The 26557-nt window shown below is 40.8% G+C and overlaps 1 protein-coding gene across 3 annotated transcripts in view; it reads right to left on the bottom strand.

Annotated features, from left to right (window-relative positions):
- Nucleotides 1-1351: 1351 nt before the first annotated feature.
- Nucleotides 1352-26557, bottom strand: part of SPPL2B (signal peptide peptidase like 2B) — a 31643-nt gene continuing 6437 nt past the window's right edge. The window contains exons 2-15 of one of the 3 annotated variants that reach the window (XM_051639887.1): nt 23450-23569; nt 19852-20034; nt 19047-19136; nt 18554-18693; nt 17570-17712; nt 16681-16777; nt 16420-16536; nt 12936-13017; nt 12315-12389; nt 12135-12197; nt 9907-10006; nt 8823-8900; nt 5677-5837; nt 1352-4692 (exon numbers count right to left, since the gene is read on the bottom strand). In XM_051639887.1, the coding sequence (XP_051495847.1) occupies nt 4405-4692; nt 5677-5837; nt 8823-8900; nt 9907-10006; nt 12135-12197; nt 12315-12389; nt 12936-13017; nt 16420-16536; nt 16681-16777; nt 17570-17712; nt 18554-18693; nt 19047-19136; nt 19852-20034; nt 23450-23569 (1737 nt within the window). In that variant the 3' untranslated portion in view covers nt 1352-4404. Of the gene's footprint in view, nt 4693-5608; nt 5838-8822; nt 8901-9906; nt 10007-12134; nt 12198-12314; nt 12390-12935; nt 13018-16419; nt 16537-16680; nt 16778-17569; nt 17713-18553; nt 18694-19046; nt 19137-19851; nt 20035-23449; nt 23570-26557 lie in introns of all 3 variants that reach the window. The other 2 variants (XM_051639890.1, XM_051639888.1) reach the window with 2 other exon arrangements.

Raw genomic sequence — 26557 nt, 5'->3', positions numbered from 1 at the left:
TTGCTAATTTTTTTGCAGTGTCTCCTCATGCTTTCTGAGCCACCTTGGCTTTTTCCTTTTCCTCTTCCATCCTTCCTAGCACCACTGGCCCGGAGCCTGAACTCAAAAGCCAAGAAGCTTCTTAGTGCTACTCTGTGCTTCATGCTCTGCCAGCCAGCTGGGAAACCACACTAAAGATTATTCTTTTCTTGCTGCTGCTGTTTTCTGGACTCTCTAAGTCCTCATTATTCTGAAGATGCAACCCAGACAAAGATTCTACTACCCAACCATGGGGCTAAAGAGAGAGACAAAAACAAAACTGCAAGATCTTGCACTAAAGTAGCTTCATCTCCTTCACGGCAACACTGTTACCAAACACCCAATAGAGGGGTTGTTTGTTTGTTTGTTTGTTCTGTCTAGCCAGGAAAATTCTACAAAGAGTAGGGTGAGATATCCAGGAGACACCAAGCACAGATATGGACCCAAGTGTTGTGTTTTCAAAGAGCTTTCAAAGGAAGAACCTACAGGAGAACACGGTTTGTGGTTAAGTAGAAAACTACCTTTAAATTCTCTAAGCATTCTGCTGCCCATCAGATCCTAGAGAACATAGCATCTCCCAAATTGTATTAATTTATTAACAAATGCAGCCACATTCTTCTTAAAGCTCAAAATTGTGTTATTTCAGTAGTGTTTCCTACCTAGTTTCTCTCTGGCTCCCCAGCCAGTGCTATTTCCCAGCAAACTTAGAAGTCGTCAGGCACTGCTGTCATAGCCTTGATATGTTCTCAGTCTGAGCAAGGAATCGTGGATGCAACCCCCAAATCTGAAACATGGAAATGTGCCAATCTAAAAAATGTTATCCAGACTTGCAAGGCATCAACAAAAGATGTCCTGAGGAGCTGCTGTAGGAAAAGAGCAACTTCTGAAGAAGCTTAACTGATAATCTGAGATCAAGCCATCACATAGAAGGTTAAAAACATTGGGAAAAAAAGGAAAAAAACAAGTGAATCCAACAGTTTTTTAAGTGAAGCTTTGTGTACTAGACATGTCTAAGCTTATTGGAAAATAGCTGGGCTACAGATTTTCTGACTTCTCTCCAAGTTTATAGAACACATTAAACATTTTCACAAGAATTATTTTTATATATGCGCTCTTTTACTGCCACTGGTAAAACCAGAGTGGTTTCTGTTTCTTCTTTATAGATTTCATTTAAAAGGCTCTTCATTTGTGACAAGAAAAAAGAATCCCTCCAATTAAAAGCAGGTTTGGGATAATTCTCCTTTACTTGTCGCCCTTAGTCTTTGAGGTTGTATTCTACCTTCAGCTGCATTTGTGCAACCCACACAGTCAAAACCAGACACTGATTCAGTAATTTCAGACCCAGGAAAGTTATGATTTTTAATAATTTTTTTTTTGTGTGTGGAGCTTCTTGTTGTTTAAGTTTTTTTGCATTTTTTTACTAAAACAAGTGCTTTCCCTGAACTCATACAAGTTTTCAAAACCAGTCCTTATTATATTTTTAGATAGTTAGGTAAAGGCTTAGGATGAGAAAGATGTAAACAAGAAGTGCATCAACGTTGCTTTCAACATCAATATGACTTCCATTACTCTGAGCATTTTAACTCCAGCTTAGTGGGGGAGGTTTCCCTGCAATCATAAATAAAACCAGATTCAGCTACACTGAACATTCTTCACATTTTCCTATACAACATTTTTACATTAAGCTGGTCAGAGAGGTTTTTGAAAGACAAAAAAACCCCTCACAGCCTTGGTTTCTGATGGAAGGAACTGAGCTGCCCAGGATCAGGGTCTGAACAGTCGCAGCCAAACTGATGCAGCAGGGTCACCTATTGGTACAGTACTGGAACAGTCAAAGTATGTAACTGCCACTTCACATACTTTAACTGCAGATATTGCATTGAGGAGCTATTGGTTTTTTTCCACATTGAGTTTGTAGTTTGAAAAAACAAAAGCAAAACAACCCCCCCTTAAAAACAGAAGGAAAACACCCCCAAAAACATAAGGTGAGCACGTGCTCCAACGTGCAACGTGAACAAAGCAGCTGTTAAATGCCTGCAACTGAAGTGTTATGAATTCTTTCATTTTAATTGTTATAGACAATTTCAGAAAGGAACTGTTTCCTAGCCCACAACATAGGAGAACAAATGTTAAAATACACTTTCAAGTAGATGATAAAACTTAATGCTTCATCATCAGAAAGCTACCTGGCTTTTAAGTATATAAAAAGGTTATTCCAAATAACATTATGACTGAAAGAAAATCAAGGCCAAAAATCACAGAACTTCGAGTCAGTCTCTTTTTTTGCTATTTGTTAAGTTCATTATTTAAACACAAGGTTGTTTTCTTAATTTAATATACATACTTATACAATGGCTTAAATTAAGGCATAATCCAGCTGGCTGAAATGTTCAGTAAAATGTCTCTGTTGCTCTTTATTAGTAATAATTGGTTCAGATTACTACTGGCAAAAGTGACATAGTCCATTAAAGAGGAGATTGAAACACAGATGTCTTTAGTGCTGCTACCTTCCATTAGGGTGATTCATAAACTAAATGTAGTGCAAGGCTTTGGACTCCAGAAGCCTTTCAAGAAACTCAGCATTAAATCAATTTATCAGAGAGGGTTTGAGGCTTTAAGCAGAAACTGCTGAAGCCACAGTGTGGTTTTACAGCAAGTCTTTACATTCTAGAGAAAGAATACTGTCCACCCATTGGGAAACAGATAAAAACAGAAGTTATCTTAAAAAAAGAAACTTTTGGAAGACTAGTCAAAAAGACAATGGCTGAAACTTAACGGACAGACATTAAAAGATAGCTCTTCAGAATCCAACTCAACATGCCAACTGGAGACTCTTAATTTAAAGGCATTGCCTCTGGTCGTGTTGTTATTGTACTTCTGTAAATGACATTCTTGGCTCTCAAGTACTCTGAAAAATACTTCTTTTATGTCATTTGGAATAATATTCTAGAATCATAGAATACTTCCATTTCCCATTTCAGTTTTAACGTGAAGTGTTTGAGGCTTTTTGGGACTGCAATTTGAGCATAGAACAGACACTTTTGATAAAGTCAAATGTTCTTAAGTGGAATAAATAATAGGGAAATCACATAATTCTTCTATGTATACTAAAGTTGATGCATAAAAGACTCAATCATATTACACAGGAAAATGCACAATTTCAGGAAGTCAAAGACCAGTGAATTGAAAGTAAGACCAGCTGCACCCCAAAACGTTTTAAATTTACAAATTTAGTATTTCACAATGTCATGTAGCAAGAGGTGCAAACTAATAGGCTAGATCACATCCTCATTCCAGAACCTGACAGGCCATGCTTTGGCTTCTCTTGAGACAAAGACAAAACGTGAATGAGGCAGCTGATTGGATACTGAGAAGCAAGCAGCTTTAAATCACAACTGACTATAGCACCATACATGCTCCCTTGGGAATGAAAACACCAGATTATTTTCTTCAAAATTAGAAATTGAAATTATATTCCTTAAGAAATTAAAAGTAGAAGCTCAAAATCCCAAACATATGAACTTTTACTGCTTTGCTTTAACATTTCCCCAATGAAAATACTGCCTATTTAATCTTTGTATAATTCTACTACCTATTTTCTTACATACTTGGCTTGTATTTTATTTCTAAAGCATTAAACATTCTTAATATGCTTCTGCTTGCAGACAGTGTTCTGTGACAAACTATTTTCAGAGACAGCCCCCAGACCTCATACAGGTGCTTGGACAGCTTCCTATAGCTCCTTTCATCCTGCTTTTTAAACTAAACTAGAAGCCAACCCAGGTACCTGGAAGTAAAAACAAAGTTAAGAGATGCATTTAATGCACCATGGTAGCAAAAATTCCTTCAGAGTCTGGTAATTTGACCATTCTCTGCATTTCCTGAATGTCAGTTTCTACTAAAGCATTCCCTTGTATCAATGGCTACGACAAGTAGGAAAAAGTAGAGTAAAAGGTTAGAAAAGGGAAAGTGCTAAAATAACTGGCATGGTTCTCTCAAGCATTGCAGCAGACTTGTTCAATGCTTTGCCTTCCTGTTAACCTACACTACGCTGAAGCAGCAAAACAGTCACACAAGTACAGAGTACTGTGTAAATAAAGACTCTTAATACTACCCTGGTATAATGAAAATGGAACAGTCAAAGGCATTCACTAATAAATGATCATTGAAATCCATCAGAACCTTTGTAGAGCACCATATTTCATGAAGATGTTTAAGTGTGTGGCTGTACCGAAGCTGGAAGCAGAACATTCCTTGTTGGATTTGATGATCAGACTCCCAGTGAGGTTCCTCAATGAATGCAAACACTACTAAACCAGTCCTAAATACATACTGGTTTTAAATGGATATGTTTGTGAGGGAAAATAAAGGAGTTCTTATTATCATTCATTCCAGCTGTTTTTGCTCTGCACGTAAGCATTTGCTTTCAGGGTCATCTTTATTCTGACCAACTGGTTCCTCACTCTGTGCAACAGAGATTTCTGCCTGGTCCGTCTTTGTGTCAGTATCAGCCAGCTCCTCTGCAGCTGAGGTGGGGCCATGCAGCTCCTTCATGTGGAGGGTGGGACTGGTTGTTTGCTCTGTGTCTTGCTGGGAGGCTGGTACATTGCTATCTTTGGGAAGCTCAGGGCTGTTGACAGGAGCTATCACCAAGGGAGGCTGAGGTAGGTCTTTCTGTAAAAGGAAGGTAACCAAATGAAGGCAACAATCAGCAAGAATTACATGTCCAGTTATCAGAAGTGATGGTTATACAAGACGAAGATTAAAGATACATCATCTCCATTACCATTCTCCAGAACTGGACACATGCACACAGTTAACCTGTCCTGGAGTTTTATAGTACACAAGCGGAATTATCTTCCATAAACATGTTTAATTGTGTTCTGCCCAGTTGTTCCCTGCTGATTTCAGATGTGCTCTGCTGATCACAAAGCAACAAACAGCACTTTGGCACTTTGTCCTTCTCAGTTTTTGCTCACCTTTACTATCGTACTAACGTACAGCAACTGGCAACTTTGCCATCACATTTCAGATGATCTAAAATCTTTTTTCAACAATTAAATTCAGTTCCTCAGAGGAAAGGTATGAAGATTATCAAAAACAGTGTAACAAGAAAGTAAAACTCACTGGGAGGAACCTCTAGCTTGATAGACTTGCCCTTTAAGTAATTATTCAAGAACTATAATCATGTATCACAATAGAAATTATTCTTTTTGGAATCAAATTAATTTCACTTGTATCCCAGTGAAACAAAGTGTTAATTAGTTTTCTATAAGCAGTAGGCTATGAAAATATATTTTAAGAATTATTTTAAGAAAATATTTCATATAACATTATTAAAACATATTTTATATAATATTTAATATTTTACTACTACTACCATCAGTACGTTCAACAGAGATCAAACCAGTAACATGATGGTAGAATCAAGGACAGAGAAGGTCTACTTTACTTTTCACAAGCCAATTTAAGTGTCCATAAACACTAAAAAACAACTTAGTGAGGCAAAAAGGCATGTAAAAAAGCAAGCATTCAAACAAAACAAAAACCTTTGCTTTTTGGTTGATAATACTGCAATATTTTACTCAACTTTAATTCTAGTTAGGTTTTTATAACATTAGTATTTCTTGAAGACACTCATATCAAACTGGTATTCACCGCAAAGCCGCTGCCCGTCCAGAACATTGCAAGCTCCTTTCTCCAAAGAGCCACAGCAAAGCTGGTGAGAAGAGTACAGGGCACCAGGTAGAGGAGAGCAGGTTGGCCCATCTGCATCAGTGCCAAGGCAACAAAGGTCACAAGAAGGCCTATGCCATAGGCTGGAAGAAAACAAAACCAGTAAAACCCAGTTCTTCAGATACAGCTCTGCTCAAGAACAACTCAATTAGTTAGATAAGCTTTCTAACAGGAATTTTTTTCAAGTCATACTAAACCTTACTTTTTTCAAGCAATATTAAAATTTACTTTTCTCAAGTAATATTAAATCTTCAGAATTTTTTCAGGCCTCTTTAGATACGAGCAGTATATACATTATGTACACCTGGAATAATGCTTTAATTAACAGAGATACCACAGTCTTAACACATTGTGAAAGTAGTGTGATCAGCCCAGTCCACACTGCGCAATTAAATCTTTACCTTAAGCACTTTGAGAAAAGCAAAATAAACAGCTGAAACATTGTTTCCAGTATTGTATTTATGATACAGACAATTATTTTGACCTTTATAACATGTGCTTCTTCGTTTGGCTTGGCTTTGGCTGTTTCTTACTGTCCTACAACACCACTGAAAAAACATCAACAAATGGTAACATTCAGCTGGCTTGTTTGCTCTCACTTTTGATTTAACTTCTGCATATATTCTGCAAAAAATATTAAGCAGAACATAAGCAGCTGGGATCCCATATTGTAATTATTTTCAATTACATTTTCTGAACAATGAAGCTAAGTCCAACTGATTTTTATTCAGGAACCAGAGGAAGAAAGATATTGAGGTGCTGGAGTATATCCAAGGAAAAACAATCAAGCTGGTGAAGAGTCTGGAGCAGAAGTCTTATGAGGAGCAGCTGAGGGAACTGGAGTTATTTAGTCTGGAGAACAGGAGGCTGGAGTGAGAGGGGGGTTAGTCTCTTCTGCCAAGGAAAAAGAACCAGAGGAAACTGCCTTAAGTTGTGCCAGGGAGGTTTAGATTGGATATTAGGAACAAGTTCTTCACTGAAAGGGGTTGTCAGGCCCTGGCACAGGCTGCCCAGGGCAGTGGCTGGGTCACCATCCCTGAAGATATGTATATGTGGTGCAGAGAGTCATGGTTTAGTGGTAGACTTGGTAGTGTTACATTTATGTGTGGACTCAATGACATTAAGGGTCAACCTAAGTTATTATATTATTAGAATACTCAGTAAATTTTACAGTTCTTAAAGACTTTTTTTCAGGGCACATTACCTGAATAGTCAGTTTCTTATCTACTTGAAATATTTTATCTTGTGACTTCAGTCCATTGCCTCACACCTTATCCCTGTGCACCTGTAAGAAAAGTCTGTCTCTGTCTTCTCAGCACCCTCACATCAGGTAACTGCAGACAGGAACAGGATCTCCTCTCTGCCATCTCTTCTTTTGAAGCCTTGTGCTGCAGCCCTCAGCACTACTGATGGCTTCCACTGGATGGACTAGATTATGTCAATGTCTACGTGCATCAGGGATGCTGGTTAAAAGTCTCAACTACCAAATTAAGTGGAATAATCACTTCTCTCATACTGCTGACTCCTACTAACACAGCTCTGTATGTAGTCAGTTGCCATTGCTGCCATATTCTACACTGCTGCTCTTTCTCAATACAACATTTTTCTACCCATTTCTGTAAATGTGTTTTAAAAGTACCAGGTAAGTTTTATTTTCATTTAAAGTTTCATTTAAGTATATAAGCAAGGACATTATTTAAGACTTGGTACATTGATATAAAAACATCTCTCTAGCCCTGATGTAAGTGTCCAAGAAGATAGAATTTCTAAAGCAGTTTGTAATAAAAAGTTTTCATGACATTGACTGCAAGCATCCTAAGTGTTTGCTAGATTAAATACTTTGTAACAAATCCAACAGAAATTGGTAAGATCCTATTAATTAGTAGCCTAAGTTCATGGCATGGAACTCTGAATTAAAAAACTAAAGAAAACTAATGTAGTGGTGTTAGAACCACTTATTTGCATCACAGGTCACGGATTTTTGGAATATACAAGATGTGAAGAGCAAAGACAAGGGAAGATACCCCTGAATCTGAATTCTCATATGTAATAAATTCAAAGATTAATGAATCACTAAACCAGAATGAGTAGCTCAGCATGTATAAAGATAGTGTAGGACAAACTGTGGTAATCAGAAGCTCCCCTTACATGTGGCAGACAAAACAGCTCAGAAAAATGACATCAGGTAACTTGGTGAGGGAAAGTACTTTGCTAAAGTACTTCTTTCATAATAAAAGGAGAAGAATAAAAACCCTGAATTATGTAATATGAGCAATATTGCAGCACTACAACCTTGGGGAGGAGTGGCTGGAAGCTGCCCAGCAGAAAAGGACCTGGGGGTGCTGACTGACAGCAGCTGAACATGAGCCAGCTTGTGCCCAGGTGGCCAAGAAGGCCAACACCATCCTGGCCTGCAGCAGGAACAGTGTGACCAGCAGCACCAGGGAGGTGATCCTGCCCCTCTGCTCGGCCTTGGTGAGGCTGCACCTTCAGCCCTGTGTGCAGGTATGGGCACCACAGGAGAGGAAGCACATGGAGGTGCTGAAGAGGGGGCAGAGAAGGGCAACTAGGCTGATTGTGGGTCTGGAGAACAGGTCTTATAAGGATAGGCTGAGGGAGCTGGGGCTGTTCAGCCTGGAGAAGAGGAGGCTGAGGGGAGACCTCACGGCTCTCTACAGCTGCCTGAGAGGAGGTTGTGGTGAGGTGGGTGTTGGGCTCTTCTCCCTGGTGACCAGTGATAGGACAAGAGGAAATGGGGTCAAGTTGCACCAGGGGAGGTTCAGGCTGGATATTGGGAAAAACACCTTCACAGAAAGAGTGGTGAGGCCTTGGAACAGGCTGCCCAGGGAGGTGGTGGGGGCACCATCCCTGGAGGTGTTCAAAAAAGGGGTAGGCATGGTGTTTCATAAGATGGTTTAGTAGTTAGGGGTTGTAGGGTGGATAGTTGGACTTGATCTTGAAGGTCTTTTCCAACCTTGACAATTCTATGATTCTGTGAGATGGATGGTGTGCTTTTAAAGGGAGCAGCTCCTGTAGGTGTTGTGTTCAGGTGTCACTGTTATACGTACCTATAGTGCAGGCTACAAAATAGACTCTGGAGGACTGCACCTGAATATCAAACCTGTGGCAATAGGCCACCAGCAAGCCTAGCAAAGGAAAGAACAATTACAAGCTGATTTCAACCCATTCATGTGTTAAGATACACAAAACCATAAAATTATCTAGGAGTTCTTTTCAACACTTACTTGGGCACCCTGCTGTTTCAGCACTATGACAGCACATGTCAGGAGGCTGCACAGCTCACACAAGCCCAGAACAACAGATGCACTCCAAGAGAGATGTTTTATACTATAAAATCAGTTGCTAAATCAACTCTTGAGATTTCTCTATATTTCTTGACATCACTTAATGGGAAACTGAACTGTAAGATTATTTTGCATTTACTATCTTATGGAAAAAGCAAATAGTGCAGAAAAAAGGGCCTCTACTCGGCTTTAGTGAGACCTCACTTGGAGTGTTGTGTCCAGTTCTGGGCTCCCCAGTTCCAGAGGGACAGGGATCTACTGGGGAGAGTCCAAGGGAGGCTATGAGGATGATGAAGGGACTGGAATACCTGCCTGAGGAGGAAAGGCTGAGAGACCTGTGGCTGTTCAGTCTGGAGAGGAGACTGAGGAGGGATCTAATTAATGTCCCTAAATACATGAGGGCTGGGGGTCAAGAAGGCAGGACAACCTCTTGTCACTTGTGCCCTGGGACACGACGAGGGGCAATGGATTCAAACGGGAGCCCAGGAAGTTCCTCCTCAAGATGAGGAAGAACTTCTTTCCTGTGAGGGTGACAGAGCCCTGGGACAGGCTGCCCAGAGAGGTTGTGGAGTCTCCTTCTCTGGTGACTTTCAAGCCCCATCTGGATGCCTTTCTGAGTGACCTGCCCTAGTATTTAGTCCTGCTCTGGCAGGGGGGTTGGACTCAATAATCTTCGAAGGTCCCTTCTAACCCCTGACATTCTATGATTCTGTGAACAGAAAAAATACACTTAAAAATTTATGAGGTTTACAGAAGTCAAATCAAACTTCCCCCTTGAAGCAGAAGTACAAGAGGAATAAACTAATATGACAGTACAACAAGTAAAAACATGCTGAAGAAGAAATACCTGGAACTAAAATGTCTCCAAATCCTAGGAGAGAAAAAGGCCTGTCACACAGAGCCAGTGGTGAGGAGTTCAGCCGTGGCACTTTCAGGACCATTGGGAGCTTGGAATGAGAGAGACATGCGTGATGAAAAGCTGTTTTCTCTACATACTGACAGCACCTACCACTTGTTCCTGTTGCACTGAAACTGCAGACTCCCTATAGAGCAAATGTACCTTTTTTACATTTAAGATCCTTGTTTAAAATATTCTATCAATATTACTGTCAACTAACAAAATGTATTTAAGATAGTAGTGATGGAATTATTTCTAAAACACATAGCCAAGACAAGTCTGCATGACAGACATCTCATATATTAATTTTAGCCTCATATGAATGGGGTATCAACTCTGCTTTAACTGCAGAACAGAAAAAAATCAGGTCATCTGGCACGTTCATTAAAAATCCCATTTATATTTCATTCTATGCTTTGCAATAGAAGTCTCAAAACAGGAAGGACTTTAATACTTTTTAAAAGTGATTTTTCAAATAACTTCAAAGACTTTTTTTCCCAAAGTGTTCCTACTTATTAAATAATTTGCAATGCTGAGGTAGAGTACAGTAAGATTCATTGCAATCACATATTCTCTTTAATATAGAACTTTATTTTTTTCTGTTAGTGCCAGAATAATTTTATCTATTTATATTGTAATTATTGTTTCATACTATTAATTTTGTGCATAGGGGCCCATATGAACCTCAAGAGGTTCAACAAGGCCAAGTGCAAGGTCCTGCACCTGAGTGGGGACAACTCCTGGTATCAATAGAGGTCGGAGATGAGGGGATTGAGAGCAGCCCTGTGGAGAAGGACTTGGGGGCACTGGTGGGTGAAAAGCTGGACATGAGCTGGCAACGTGTGCTTGCAGCCCAGAAAGCCAACTGTGTCCTGGGCTGCATCTCCAGCCGCGTGGCCAGCAGGTCAAGGGAGGGGATTGTCCCCCTCTGCTCCACCCTGCTGAGACCCCCCTGCAGGGCTGGGTGCAGCTCTGGGGTCCTCGGTACAAGAGATGTTGGGTGGATCCAGAGGAGACCACAAAACTGATCCAAGGGCTGGAGCAGCTCTTCTATGAAGACAGGCTGAGAGAGTTAGGGTTGTTCAGCCTGGGGAAGAGAAGGCTCTGGGGAGACCTTACTGTGGCCTTTCAATACTTAAAGGACACCTATAAGAAAGATGGGACAAACCTCTTTAGCAGGGTCTGTTGAGAGGACAAGGGGTGATGGTTTTTCAACCAAAAGAGGGTAGATTTAGGTTAGACAAGATATAAGGAAGAAATTTTTTTATAATTAAGGTAGTGAAACACTGGCCCAGGTTCAGGCTGGAAAGGGCTCTGAGCAACCTGGTCTAGTTGAAGATGTCCCTGCTCCCTGCAGGGGGGTTGCAGCAGATGACCTTTAAAAGGTTCCTTTCATCTTAAGCCTTTCCATCACTCTATAAAACTGAAACTAAAGGGGTACTTATGGGGTACAAAAGGCAAGAACCTAAGAAGCTAAAGACATTAATATGAATTCAATGGATTGATCCACTTGTAGTTCATCCTGCAAACTTTTCTTTACTATTTTCCTGTGTGCCAGTATTACATTTACTGCTGAAGAGACCCAACGTCCTTAAATTGTCAAAACCAGTTTTCCTACAGATTCATTTCTTGTTTTGCATACTAGATTTCTCTCTCTCCCCTGTAACTCACACACTTTCCTCCCAAAATCAGCCACATCATTTTGTACAGCTCCATGCACACAGCTGGCTGCTGCCAAACATCACAGCACCACTGAACAGAATTATTTCTTTCTCCAGTTTGTGTCTCTCCTTTGCCTACAGCCTCTGCTTTTCATGAAGCAATTATCAAAACAGAGGAAGAGGGTCAAGAGACAAATTGAACACACAAGTTTTATCTCTTTAGGTAAAAACTGATGTGCTTCGTTAGCAATAAGTTCTGTTTACAAATGTGGTTGCATTTCTTGTGAAGCTGAGCTAACCAGCTTCCTTATACTGAACCCCTTCTAAAGCAAGATAAAGGAAGACCAAAGCTGTGGAGATGAACCAATAAGTCTGTGAGAGCTCATGAGTGTTTATTTTCACATGAAACTCTTTTCAGCCTGGCATCTTCACTTCAGCTTTGTGGTCTGCATTTCAGAGAAGATGAAAGTGTAACAGCTGGAAATTAGAGTCATATTTTCATACTACCTACAGTACCTTTTCATGAGTGGCAGAATCAGATGGGCCTGCAGCCACCTCCACCATTATACTCTCCCCAGTCTAAAAGACAAAAACAAGAGAATTGTAAATTAGCATTTTATTCAGCAGGTCCGGCATCACTTACAAACACATGGAGTAACAGGTCATTCCACTTTGCTCTGCGAATTTTTCACTTACCTTTGTTAGAAAAGGTGTGATAAATACAAAGAACACATCATACACAAAAAGAACCAGGAGGAGCAACGTACAACCCTGAAGGAAGAGACAAAATACTTGGTATTTACAAACTATGCATTAGTAAACAGCAAAGAATTAATAATTAGCAACTTAAGACTAGTCAAGGCAAAAGCTAACAAGGACTAAAGGAAGGTTTAATTCCTAAATATTTTACATGGAGGAACTGGGTCTTGCATGCACCATAGAAATAAAGTAATTTTTAGACAGAAAATTACATGTTAGTGCCTAAAATTCTTTATTGTGTAAAATCTGAAAGATTTGAAAAAACACCAGAATGATGCAACAAGCGTGGATCAAATTTGGAAAAAAAACAAAAATAATTCCCAAAAAAACCTCCATAAGTGAGTGTGTGATTTACTAGTAGTCCATACTCTACAGAAGTTACCAAACACCATGCGTAACAATCACAGGCCACGTACTGGTCTACATTATACTCATTGCAACACTCTTTTTCAAGCTACATATTGCATTTCCAAGCCCATGTTCTCCATCATAACTGGCTCCTCACTTCAGCTACCAAGAGGCAAACATCCTTTTTTCATATCTGTTGAACTTTCATACCTTAAATGTAGGCAGGCGAATTGTTTTCAACATGTAGAGACAGAAAGCGATTCCTAAAGCATCTTGCAGAACCCAGGCCCACCTAAAGGAAGAGGAGAGACATTTTTGAAGGAAACAGTAGGAAAGCCACACCAAGCTTTATCATAGAATCACAGGGCTTGGAAGGGACCTCTGAAGATCATCACAGCAGGAGCACCCAGGGCAGATCACACAGGAACATGTCCAGATGGGTCTTGGAAGCCTCCAAAGAAGGAGACTCCACAGCCTGTCCCAGGGCTTCATGACTCTCACAGCAAAGAAGTTTCTCCTCATGTCAAGGTGGAATTTCCCGTGTTGTCACTTGGTGCCGTCTCCACCATCCCCAAGGTCCTTCTCCACGGGGCTGCTTTCTAGCAGGTCAACCCCTAATCTATACTGGTACACGGTGCTTTTTCTCCCCAGGTGCAATACTTTACACTTCTTGTTGAACCTCATGTGGTTCATCTTTGCCCAGCTCTCCAGTCTGTCTAGATCTCGCTGCCCAGCCTTCAGGTGGATCAGCCAACCCTCCCAGCTTCGCATCATCAGCAAACTTGCTGAAGACACACTCCATCCCCTCATCCAGGTCACTGATGAAGATATTGAATAAGACTGGGCCCAGTGCTGATCCCTGGGGAATACCACTAGTCACAGGTCTCCAAGTGGACTCCGCACCATTGATCACAACCCTCTGGGCTCTATTGTTTCACCAGTTCTTGATCCATCTCACTGTCCACTCTTCTCACACTTTCTGAGCTTATCCAGAAGGATGTTATGGGAGACAGTGTCAAAAGCCTTGCTGAATTCAAGGAAGACACATGCACTGTTCTCCCTGCATCTATCCATTCTGTCACACCATCATAGAAGGCTATCAGATCAGACAGACATGATTTCCCCTGGGTAAATCCATGCTGGCTACTCCTGATAACCTTCTCTTCTTCCATGTGCTTAGAGATGACACCCAGAATGAGCTGCTCCATCATCTTTCCAGGGATGGAGGTGAGGCTGACTGGTCTGTACCCAGATCTTGTTTCTTGTCCTTCTTGAAGACTGGAGTGACATTGGCCTTCCTCCAGACCTCAGGCACCTCTCCCATTCTCCAGAACTTTTCAAAGATGATGGGGAGTGATGTAGTGATGACTTCTGCCAGCTCCCTCAGCACACACGGGTGCATCCTATCAGGGCCCATGGATTTGTAGATGTCCAGTTTCTTTAACTGATCTTTAACACAATCTTCTTCAATCAAGGTGAAATCTTCACCACTCCTGACTTCTTCTGTGGTCTGGAAGGTTTGGGAATCCTGAGGGTCAGCCTTAGCATTAAAGACTGAGGCAAAGAAGGCATTCAGTAACTCCACCTTCTCCACATCCTCCATCACCAGGGCACCCACTTCATTCAGCAGTGGGTCCACATTTCCTCTGGTCTTCCTTTTACCTCCTATGTACTTGAACAAGCCTTTCTTGTTGTTCTTGACTTCCCTCTGGATGAGCCCTGGTAACTCTTGTCCTCTTGTTACCTCCAGGCTCATTTCTAGTGGGCCTGGTTTTATCCCCCACCCCCTTCAATCCTAGTTTAAAGCCCTCTCAATGAGCCCCATTGACTCTTGGCAAAGAATCCTTCTCCCCCTTGTTGATAGTTACACACTATTTTTTGCTAGCAGACCCCGTGCCTTGTAAACATCTCCATGATTGAAAATCCCAAAGTTCATCTGATGGCACCAGCCTCTAAGCCACTCATTAATCAGCTGTGTTTTCCTAATCCTTTCAGCTTTCCTTGCCACTGAAGGAACTGAGGAAAAGACCACCCCATTAAGGACCTGCTTGGAACAAAAAACTTCATTAAAAGTACTTGCTTGAAATCAACATTGTTATCAGCATGGATTCACAAATGGGAAGTTGTACTTGCTCAAACTGATAACCTTCTATAGTGATAGGACTGGTTTCGTAGCTGAGGGAAGAACAGTGAGGATACTGCCTACCAAGACTTCAATAAGGCTTTCCAAGGCTTTCCACTGAGAATCTCCCAAAGATCCTCATAGAAAAGATGATGAAGTATAGGCTGGATGAGCAGACAGTGAGGTGGATTGAAAAGTGGCTGAATGACGTCAGTGGTCCTTTGGCCTCTGTGTATGTGTACAATCTTGTGTGCTGAGAGAAGCCTACAACTGTTAGGTACAGAAGGACCAAGACTCCCCAGTTTACTCTTGATTGCTACAATCAAAGAGAAATAGGATATGAGATACGGAAAACTAAGGTTTACCTAAAATCAATACTAGATGCAGATGGGAGATTAAGCTATTGTGATCAATACCTGAGAACTTGCTGATGGAGCTTTGTGCAGCAGACACTCAGGTCCACTCCAGCTTGAGGCAGAAAATGGATTTCCTAGTCCTAAATATCTCAAGTTGGAATAGATCTATAGTACTTCTGTATTTCTCAGTTTGACACTTATTTCTCTAAAAGGTGTTTCAGAGTTGATTTTTCCTTGATTTATGACTTCTGTCAGTGAATTATCCACAGCCTTAACACAGAAATGTCTCCCAGAAAGGCAGTTAACAGGCATTCCAGGAACAAACAAGGTATCTTTGGTACCACCAGCAGAAACACAGGACAGCATTTCAGTTCTAACACAGAATCCCTCAGAGGAATCAAGAACACATCATGTATATATGGGGAACCTGGAGCATTTGGGAGTGAGGTAAAGGGCAAAAAACCCCACCAAAACCCAACAAAAACTCTAACGAAAGTGGTAAGAGCATGCTATGATTAGGAACTGCAGCAATACTGAACATACAGAATTATTTACTCATACCAGACTTCCGAGAAACTAAAGATCTGACAATCTTCACAGCATTTATTGTCTCTGAACAAATGCACATGCAGACCATCTCACCTGAAGAAACAAGTTAGACAGCTTGGTCCAACTTTCCATGCCACTTCTGAAAAGCTGTCTTTTAAACCAAAGAGATCAGAATATAAAGGGGAACTCAGAGAAATTAAAGCTTAACATGATACAGTTTTCTGTAACTTAAACCAACAAAACAAAGATGTAGAACATATGGAACAACTAAGTTCTGCCCAAGTCTCTAGTTTCTTTCCTGTTACTCCTAAATTCAGGATAAGTTTAGGCTTCTACGGATGTCAGTGACTTCTGCTATAAAGCATATTACATATGTACATATTACAGGAAGCTGAATTAGGGGAGGTTTAGGTTGGATATCAGGAGAAGGTTTTTCACCCAGAGGGTGCTTGAGCGCTGTAACCAGCTCCCCAGGGCAGTGGTCACAGCACCAAGCCTGCCTGAGTTGAAGAACCCTGTGGATGATGCTCCCAGGCACATGGTGTGATTCTTGGGGTGCCCTACACAGGGACAGGAGTTGGACTCGATGATCCTGATGGGTCCCTTCCAACTCAGCAGATTCTATGATTCTATTATTTCTAGCACAGAAAGTAAAAGATACACTTACTGATCTTCATTTCTGAAGACTCCCCAGATTGCACTGACAGAGATACAAAATATTGCCAACAGCAACATCCGGACCTGCGGACGCTTGTGAAAATAAGGCAAGTTGTTGTCTGGGATTCTGAAAATGAAACACAGCAAAGCTACAGTTGTCTGTGTAGTTACCCTCCTCCTTTATAAACATTTTGAAGTATGAAACCCTCACATCTACCCAAACGTTAAACATTTAATTTTGCCTATTACAAACCTGGAAGTTGCCACATACCTACACTTTCCCAAGGGGAATCTTCTTACAAAGGGAGACAAACAACTGTAAAGACCAATCGAGGCAGCCAGGCAGAAGATTCCTATGATAACATAGACTAAGAAAGAAAAAGGAGTGAGTCCAAGTAGGACAAGGCAAGAGATGCTTTCTTTGAAGTGACCATCAGAAAGCCTGAATGAGAAGTAAGGCTTACATTTCATCAGTGAAAGTTAAATTCAGAGGCTTTATATGATTGTTAATTGGATTTATGCTCTTTAAGTGTCTAATTCTAGCTCATTTTACTCAGGTGTACTTTATGCAATAGTTACTTCAACAAATCAAAATCTCTGTGATCTCTGAATCTTAAATTCAGTCATTGAATCATAAGCCTAAAAGGCAATTTATGGTGAAGTGTTTATCTTCTCATTATGATCATACAGGAGCATTAAATCACTCAGTAGCAAAATGCATTAACACAGATGAGATGCATCTTTTTTAACATCCTCAGAAACAGGAGGATGGAAGTTTCAGTACATTAGGCTCTCATATTCTTTTATCAATCAATTTGATAAGTGATCACTAAAAACTTAGCATCTTTATAAAGATAAAAACATTGATCTTGGAACCCAGAACTTATATTCAAATTGGATAATAACAGAAAGAAAAGTATAGATTTGAGAACACCTTTGAAAGGTGCAAGACATTGACTATGTCTACTGAACAGGCTTTAACATTTCAAAGAAGCTTTATGATCCAACCTAATCTTGTAGGGTTTTAAATCATATTGGGATGAAGAAACACAGCAGAAGACAGCCACTACATTATGATTTTCATGGTTAAGACCTTCTTTAAACTATGGCAGCCTTGTGATAATGAAGATATATCAATAAAAATACAAATTTAAGAGTACCTAAGTGGTCATAGAAGAAATAAAGGAGGACCAGCATTGAGCAGCACATCACTACAAATACACAGATCATTATTGGAGTCACATCAACTGTTTCATCATCATGTTTCTCTGCCCCATCATCACGTTTATGCTTCATGTACCGCCTGAAAGAGTAACATGGCAATAATCAGTCTGTTCCTTCTGCAACAAAATATCAAAGGGCACTGAATCTTTACCAAGTATCACGTGGGGTTAGAAAACATGACAGGACACCAAAGCTTGCATTGGTTTCCATTCAAGTAAGTGGACCTTCACATTTTACATGGATGGATGAACATCAGAAACCACACAATGCATAAACCAGTAACTGTTGCATTAATTTATCAAGAGTATTATTTTTCATTCACCAAGAATTCAACAGAATCCTGAAAACTACCACAGAATAATTTGCTGACTTCACAAGAAATCCTAAAGTCAGAATGTGTATACAAAGTAAATGTTAGAAAGACATGTAGCACAACTTCCTCTCCTCAACTGCATTTACTGGAAAAAGTAACAATAAAATTTCAATAAAAGATGAATAGTAAACATAGTACAATCTAGCCATCTGATCCGTTTGGTTTGCACTACACAAGTAAAACCAATTTTTATTTACAAAATATTTTGATGGTGAATTGTTGCAAAAGCCTATTACTATCTAATTTTCCTTCTGAGCTTTTCAAAGCTTTTGGTTGTTTTTGTTTTTTTTTTTTTGGCCAAGACAAAATACTAAAACACTTTAGATGCAAATTCTACTCAAATAATTTCATACAATGACAAAGCCAATAAAAGGCTCAGGGGCTTTCAAACATCACATCAGCATTTTACCCTTTTGGTTATAGAGTCTCTGAACCTCATTAGCAGAGATGTCATGAGTTCTTTAGACAAATACCAATTTTTTGTTGTGTTTTTTTTTTTTTTGTGAAAAATATCAAAAACCCAACATACTACATTCTAGTTACTCACTTTTTCACATCTCTGCTTCCTGCCCAGTAGCCTCCAATTGCAACAGTCCCCACAGCCATGACAAATATGATCACCATGTTATAGTCCAGCACAGGCTCATTTGGTGCATACATTGCCCCTTTCACTGAGCTGCCAAAACTCTGTAGAGATAAATAGAAGTTATGAAGAACTTCCAAAAAGCCACTTTAGCAAAGGTCCAGTTATTTAGTTTTCCTTAAACAACCTCAGAATCAAGCCTAATGATAAACATTTAAGAACAATCTATTGGCTCTTCTATTTGTGTTATTTATTTCCAGCACCAGGCTCCATTTTTATTTTATTCTGAAGATGAGAAATAACCTCTCAAAAGACCTGCAATTTTTTTTCAAAACTTCATTATGCAGTGTTCATAAACTCTCTACAGATTCAAAGCTCTTAAGGACTTTAAATACTGTTGAGTAATGACTCATTTAAATGAGATAATACAAATAAGTGTATTTTGTATTGAGTTTACCTTGCCAATATCTAACATATCAGTATAGCTGAGCAGAGCCACAGGAATATCAATCTCTTCATATTGACTCCTGTTACCACCAGGAGGTACCTGAAAGACAGTCCAGACCAGGTGAGACTACATTAATTTCTGTAAATACTATTTCTGTAAATACTGTTTCTGTAAGTACTGTTACTTCAAAAGAGTTAAAGTTGCAAGTTCTATTTCTTTTAATTTGGAAAATATTCTAAAAAGGAATGTCATAAGAAAACCCCCCAAGTCAAAATGTAAGCCTGCTTCCAGTAAAACCTAAATAAAGAGCGTAACAGCAAAATGCAGCAACCAAACTTCAAGCAGAATCTTTTGCACATCAGGGGCATGGTTTTATGACTGATGTGTGCCTCTGGTATTGACTACAGTATCCAAACCTGCTAATTTTACAAAACATACACAGGGGATGCTCCAGCTGAATCTAAAGCACTAGATTCACTGAGCTCTAGATCTCACTGAAGGCAGCAGTATGAGTCAAGAGACCAACCCTCTCCTTTGATTCCAGTATTTCACATGACATAAGGATAATTTTGAGCTCTTGACTTGAATGTTACCAGGGCTAGAAGAACTCCTCTTCCTACTTGAGTACCTCCTGTATAATTAAGCCTTCCTTCACATTGCTACACAAAGCTATGCAATGTATATACACACACGAACACACAAAAATATATTATTCATTTAAAAGGGAGCATCAAATACCAGCAACGAGCACTGACAAGACAATATCTAACATGAGAGGAGTATCTTTCTGTCTGTCTATATTGCTGATACTTACCAGTCTCTCTCTACTAACAATCAGCAGCCCACGAGCTCCATTTATCTGAGCAAGTCTCACTTTCTCATAGAAGGTGCAATTCCCTCTCATCACCATGGGGATCTGATTATTAAATCCCCCATCAGGTACATCAGAAGGAGAGCATAAAACAGATGCTGTCTGATCCTGCAGTTGCAAGAGTGACTGAAAAGAAAGAAATTAGTTACATATATATTTATAAAATAAAATTAGAAAATAAGTCAAGAGCAGAAACCCCAGATTTTCTAAAGGATAAATCAGAACTTTCAAGTAATGGAGGGATAGATAATTCTTGGAATAACCTGAAAGCTGAAACAGAGCTGCCCTCTCTATGATAGAGGGTCCTGCATCTTATTGTAGAGAATTCTGCTGGTAATAAAATGTGAGTTATAATATGCACTTGCATTTGTTTTCTTCAGCACTGTTGCTGTTCTTATGCACACATCCAGGAAGTAAGAGAAGAGCCAAGTGTTTTAATTGTTGGGGTGGCACTGAGTGGCAGGCTGAGATGGGATATGAACAGATAGAACCATAAACACAGGCAGAGTAAAGTACAAAAGCACAGGCAACAAAAATAAACTTCCATTTTGAAACCAACAATATCCCGTTAGGTGAGATTCTGGATCCTAAGCAGCCGGGTACTGGATTCTAAGCTGCTTCTGTCACTGCTTGCAATTCTGAGATGTTGCAGGCTTGCCCTGACTCCTTAGCTTTGGCCCTTCTCAGACCCAATGACATGCAGTCTGGTGTGTTTGCACAGGAACACAGCAAAGACATTGCAAGGTTTTAGAAGGAACACTGGCACAAATTGCTCCTTGCAAAACCTAAACAACAAGGAACATCTTTGCCTAATTAATTTTGCAGTCAACTGAAAAATGCAATTATCTACTAAACAACTGATCCTTGGTGCAAGCTCTGCAGGTCCCAGCCCCACTCCTGCTGGGAGATGAGCAGATTTCAGAAGTGTCAGGGTAAAGTTAACCTGGAAAGCTGACACACGAAACACTTTGTATTAGAAAGTCTCAGGTAGGTGATAAAATACGAAATACTTGCATAACTGACAACTGTTTTAGGAGGGAAGAGTAAGGGTCAAGCTGTCAGCAGCTCCAAGCTTATCTGGAAAACTGCTGTCTCCAACCTGGTCCTACTTTAGAGACAGGGAGCAGAACAGAGCTGGCAGATCTTTAAGGATTTTTCCATAGAGTGCAAGAGAATCACAGAATCATAGAATTATCGAGGTTGGAAAAGACCTTCAAGATCATCAAGTTCAACTGTCTGCCTTACAACCCCTAACTACTAAACCATCTTATGAAACACCATGTCTACCCCTTTTTTGAACACCTCCAGGGATGGTGCCCCCACCACGTCCTTGGGTAGCCTGTCCCAAGGTCCCACCACTCCTTCTGTGAAGACATTTTTCCCAATATCCAGCCTGAACCTCCCCTGGTGCAACTTGACCCCATTTCCTCTTGTCCTATCACTGGTCACCAGGGGGAAAAGCCCAACATCTACCTCATCACAACCTCCTCTCAGGTAGTTGTAGAGGGCAATGAGGTCTCCCCTCAGCCTCTTGTTCTCCAGGCTGAGAGATCTCAATCCGCAGGTATAGGCAACCAGGCAAGGAAGGCAAGAGAACAGTATGGCTGAGTCGAGACCTGCTGGTCAAACTAAAAGGCAAGATAGACCTACACTGGCAGTGGAAATGGGGACAAGTATCCTGGGAAGAGTACAGGGACATTGCCCAGTTGTGTAGGGATGAGGTCAGGAAGGCCAAGGTACAGCTGGAGCTGAACCTGGCAAGGGATGTAAAGAAAAACAAGAAGGTTTTCTATAGGTATGTAAACCAGAAAAGGAAGGTTAAACAAAGCGTAACCCCCTGCTGAGCAACAGAGGTGAACTGGTAACAACAGAGGAGAAGGCTGAGATTCTTAAAAAGTTTTTTGCCTCAGTCTTCACTGGCAACCCCTCTCCACATGGCTCTCAAGTTGATGGCCCACAGGACAGAGACCAGGGAGGCAAAGTCCCTCCCGCCGTACATGAAGACAAGGTTTGTGACCATCAGAGGAACCATCAGAGGAACCATGGGGTCTGATGAGATCCCAGAGTCCTGAAAGAATTAATTATCTGATGCAGTTGCCAAGTCACTCTCCATGGTATTTGAAAAGTCCTGGCAGTCAGGTGAAATTCCTGGTGAATGGAAAAAGTGGATAAGGAACTGGCTGGATGGTCACATCCAGAAGGGTAGTGGTCAATGGCTCAAAGTCCAGATGGAAAATGGTGACCAATGTGTGTCCCTCAGGGGTCTGTATTGGGACCAGTGTTGTTTAATATCTTCATTAATGATATTGACAGTGGCATTGAGAGCATCCTCAACAAATTTGCTGATTACACCAAGCTGGGTGGTGTGGTCAATATGCCAGACGGACAGGATGCCATTCAGAGGGACCTGGACCAGCTGGAGAAATGGGCCCAGGTGAACCTGATGAGGTTCAACAAGGCCAAGTGCAGGATCCTGCACCTGGGCCAAGGCAACTAGAGATATGAACACAGACTGGGGGAGGACACACTTGAGAGCTGCAATGTGGAAAAAGACCTGGGGGTACTAGCAGACCAAAAGCTGCAAATGAGCCACCAATGTGCAATTGCAGCCCAGAAGGCCAAGCCAATCCTGGGCATCAAAAGGAGTGTGGCCCACAGATGGAGAGAGGTGATTCTGCCCCTCTACTCTGCCCTGGTGAGACCCCACCTGGAGTGCTGTGTCCAGCTCTGGAGCCCCCAGCACAAGAAAGATGTGGACTTGTTGGAGCGTGTCCAGAGAACGGCCACAAAAATGATCCAAGGGCTGGAGCAGCTCTCTGATGAGGACAGGCTGAGGGAGTTGGGCTCGTTCAGCCTGGAGAAGAGAAGACTCTGGGGGGACCTTATAGTGACCTTCCAGTGCCTGAAAGGAGACTATCAGAAAGCTGGGGAAGAGCTGTTCACAAGGGCACGTAACGATAGGACAGTATCAGTCACTATTCCCCATCTTCACTGACTAGTAGCTCATTCAAAGTATATTTGCTCATTTCATCATTCAGTGACAGTAACTTTTTCTCACTGAATAGAGTGAAGAATTGACTCAATTGTCAGCTCATACAGCTTTGGATAATGCAGCAAAAGAGAGAGTTTGTGATTACTTATTATTCCACTTGGCAGAAGTATGAACCACTCAGAAAGCCCTGAAGGTCACAGTTTAGTATATAGAAAGGCCATGCAGTATCTTCCTGTATCATACTGGCATGCAAAAACTCCTTTCCAACCACAGGGAAGTGCAGTTTTCATTTAATTCATAATGTTGTGCAAAAAGAAATTTTTGTTTTGAACCAAAAATAGTCACTAGCTCTGCATGCTGCTTGGAAAAGAAAATTGCCATCATATAGCACTGCCCAGGGTTGATCTTAACAGATTAAAACAATTTTCTAAGTAGAACAAACAAGGTAGTTGCTTCAAAATCTACTAGTCCAACTTAGAAATTATAGGTTTCTCTGAAACAAGGGGTTTTAAAATACATTATTCTGTCAGTGCTTGGCTATGTACTTACAGCTTTACCCAGATCATGTGGCAAATGGGCCCATTGAGAGTTGAAGAGGATACAGTAGTCTTTTCCTTTGCTGCTCCCTTTCTCTGAGAGGACGTGTACCATCCCATATTCGCAGTACACCTGAAAAGGTAACAAAAATGTCATTACAAGAATTTTAGGTCCCATGAAATAGCCCAGGTGAGGGGTGTAACATGCTGTTGACTAGCCTGCTTTGTACTTCAAAGAAATACAAAAGATTCTACAAAGTGTCAGCATCTGTGCAGGGATTGCAGTGGAACTATTTCCACCATACTTCAAAGATTTCAGATCCATTAGGTAGATTCCCTCCTACAAATCAATTACTCAAAGAATCACATGAACCTTCACTGAATGCTACTGGATGTCTTTTGTTTTCTGTGTTGTTTTTTTTTTTAAAACGAACAAAACAAAACCACAACCCTGAACATCACAGTTACACGTGTATAGCCAGAGCAACAGAAAAAAAGCTGGACTACTGCAGACCAGATTAGAGAGCTAGAATAAGAGACCTGGCCCACACCAACTCCTGAAAGTCCACACTGGACTAATGATCAATCCCAGATTCACACTGCTCCAAAATTCAGTCGTTGCCTCTATTGCTGTAGGTCTGACAAGACCCAACAGCATCACTGGCTTTTTTAATCTCCTACGTAGCACATGTAGATCCTCAAGACTACATACTACATATACTTTTCACTGCTTCAGTGACCAGCAGTCACTGCTGTCAAAACTCCAATACTTGCCACAAGCAGTGAAGATTACACATCTAAGATTATATATCTAAGATTACATATCAAATTACAGGTATGTATTGAATCTGGCTGTGACCGAGTTAACTTTCTTCATAGCAGCTGGTATGGTGCTGGGATTTAGATTTGTGACCAAAATAAACTAATCACAGACTCAAAGAATGTTGGAGATTGGAAGGGACCTTCGAAGATCATTGAGTCCAACCCCCCTGCCAGAGCAGGAATAAATACGAGGGCAGGTCACTCAGAAAGGCATCCAGATAGGTCTTGAATGTCTCCAGAGAAGGAGACTCCACAACCTCTCTGGGCAGCCTGTCCCAGGGCTCTGTCACCCTCACAGCAAAGAAGTTCTTCCTCATCATGAGGTGGAACTTCCTGGGCTCCAGTTTGAACCCACTGCCCCTTGTCCCATCACAGGGCACAAGTGACAAGAGGTTGTCCCCGCCTTCTTGACCCCCAGCCCTCATGTATTTAGAGACATTCACTAGATTCCTCCTCAGTCTTCTCCCCTCTAGGTGGATAAGCCACAGGTCTCTCAGCCTTTCCTCATAAGGCAGGTGTTCCAGTCCCTAAATAATCCAATTAATAATATTTTAGAAATAATAATAGTAACGATTAATAGTAATAATAATAACAACAACAACAACAATAATAATGATATTGCTGAACAGCGTTTGCATGGCATCAAGGCCTTCTCAGTTTCTCACTCAGTCCCTGCAGTTAATAGACCGGAGCAACAAACAGTGACTGGAGCAATGTAAAGTGATGTTTTGCTCAGGAGCTGGCTGGGCACTGGTCTAAGTGTGAGAGGTGGTGAGTGATTACCTTTCCACATCCCCCTGCCTTCCACCTCCCCAGTTTTCTTTCCCCTTCCCTATTTTATGTAAGATTGTATCAGGCCATTTTCCAGCAAAGCTGAAGAAGCTAGGAGGGTAGCACAGGGTGACTGGTCATCACAAGCATGTAACAGCAAACACTTCTTTTTTACAGTTAGTCACCAGTCTCCTTCTCATTCCTCATTATGAGCTCTGCTCTTCTAAATATTTCCTCCCAATTTTGTGAGTACCAGATACATTCCGCATCTTTCACCCAAAATGCCAGACAAAAATGCCCACAAGACCACAGAACCCACAAAAGTAAATATTTTTGTTGAGCTGATGCAGTTGTCTGCTTGTACACCAAGTCTGAGTAGGTATTTACGCAAGCAACCAGAAATTAGGAAGACAAACTAAGCATCCATGGAAGTATGTGCAACTTCCTTACCACTGCTGGTGGTTTTATTTAACTTTAATTAGCAGTGACTTCATTCTGACATTAACTGAACCAAGATAAATGTAAATCCTCCAGAAATCTTTGAAGAAACACAAAGTATATAACGAGCTCTACTGTTACTCTTCTTGCAGTCAAAGAGCTCTGATACAAATCTTCCTTCTAAGGGGCAAATGAGTACCTTGCATTGCTTCACTCTGACAATAGGGTCTTCTCCTTGCTGGAACAAGCAGGCACAGAGAGTAATTTTAACATCAACCCATGGGACACTTCTATGCCCTTCAGAGCAGCAACAGAGGGGCTGCAGGCACTGCCATGGGAGTAGTGTCAGGCAACATCTCCACTAATTGTAACCATGTAAGTCTAAGAACTCGCCTTCATGCAAAATACTGAACATCAGCTCCCTGGTGCTACACCTGCTTGGATGCATTCTGAACCCATCTGTTCACCATAACACATTGAACACTAAAACATTCCAAAATCAACTTCAGATCTGACCATTGCACAGAAAGCTTTGGATGCTTCAGATAAAAAAAGTTCAGATATGCTCAGAAAACCAGACAAAAACTAACTTTTGAGGGTTGTTTCTTTGGTTTTGTGTTGTTGACTTTATTTTTCTTTTTACATTCAAATACATGAATCCAGATCAGTGGTTCTTTTTGTAGAAGGAGCATCTTGCTGATCTTTAATTACTGCTTCAGAGCCTTCCAGTTCTCTTACAGAACAATTTCAATGTTTAAGTAGTGCTGCCTGATAATAGACCATAAAAAATATGATGGTGAGAGCAAATGCAAATTACATTTGTATTGTAGCTTAATATGAACTATTAGATAGTAAGGAAAAAAATTACCATATATTAAAAGCAGCATTCTCAAAATACTATTTAAGTCCAGTGATGTGACAATCCAGTGCTTTGGAATATCCAACATTGTCAATGTAACTGGATTCTTCCTACTATAATTTCTCTGTTTGCTGTAAGGGGAAGTTTATCCATTTTATTGGCATTTTAATAGAGAATTCTCTATCACCCTTACTAGCACTTAACACTTTGAAATTTGTTTTAAAATTAAAA

The sequence above is a fragment of the Apus apus genome, chromosome 24 (genome assembly GCF_020740795.1).
Source record: "Apus apus isolate bApuApu2 chromosome 24, bApuApu2.pri.cur, whole genome shotgun sequence".
Taxonomy (NCBI): Eukaryota; Metazoa; Chordata; class Aves; order Apodiformes; family Apodidae; genus Apus; species Apus apus.
The sequence above is the reverse complement of the archived record's forward strand: the minus strand, read 5'-3'. Positions and strand labels throughout refer to the sequence as shown.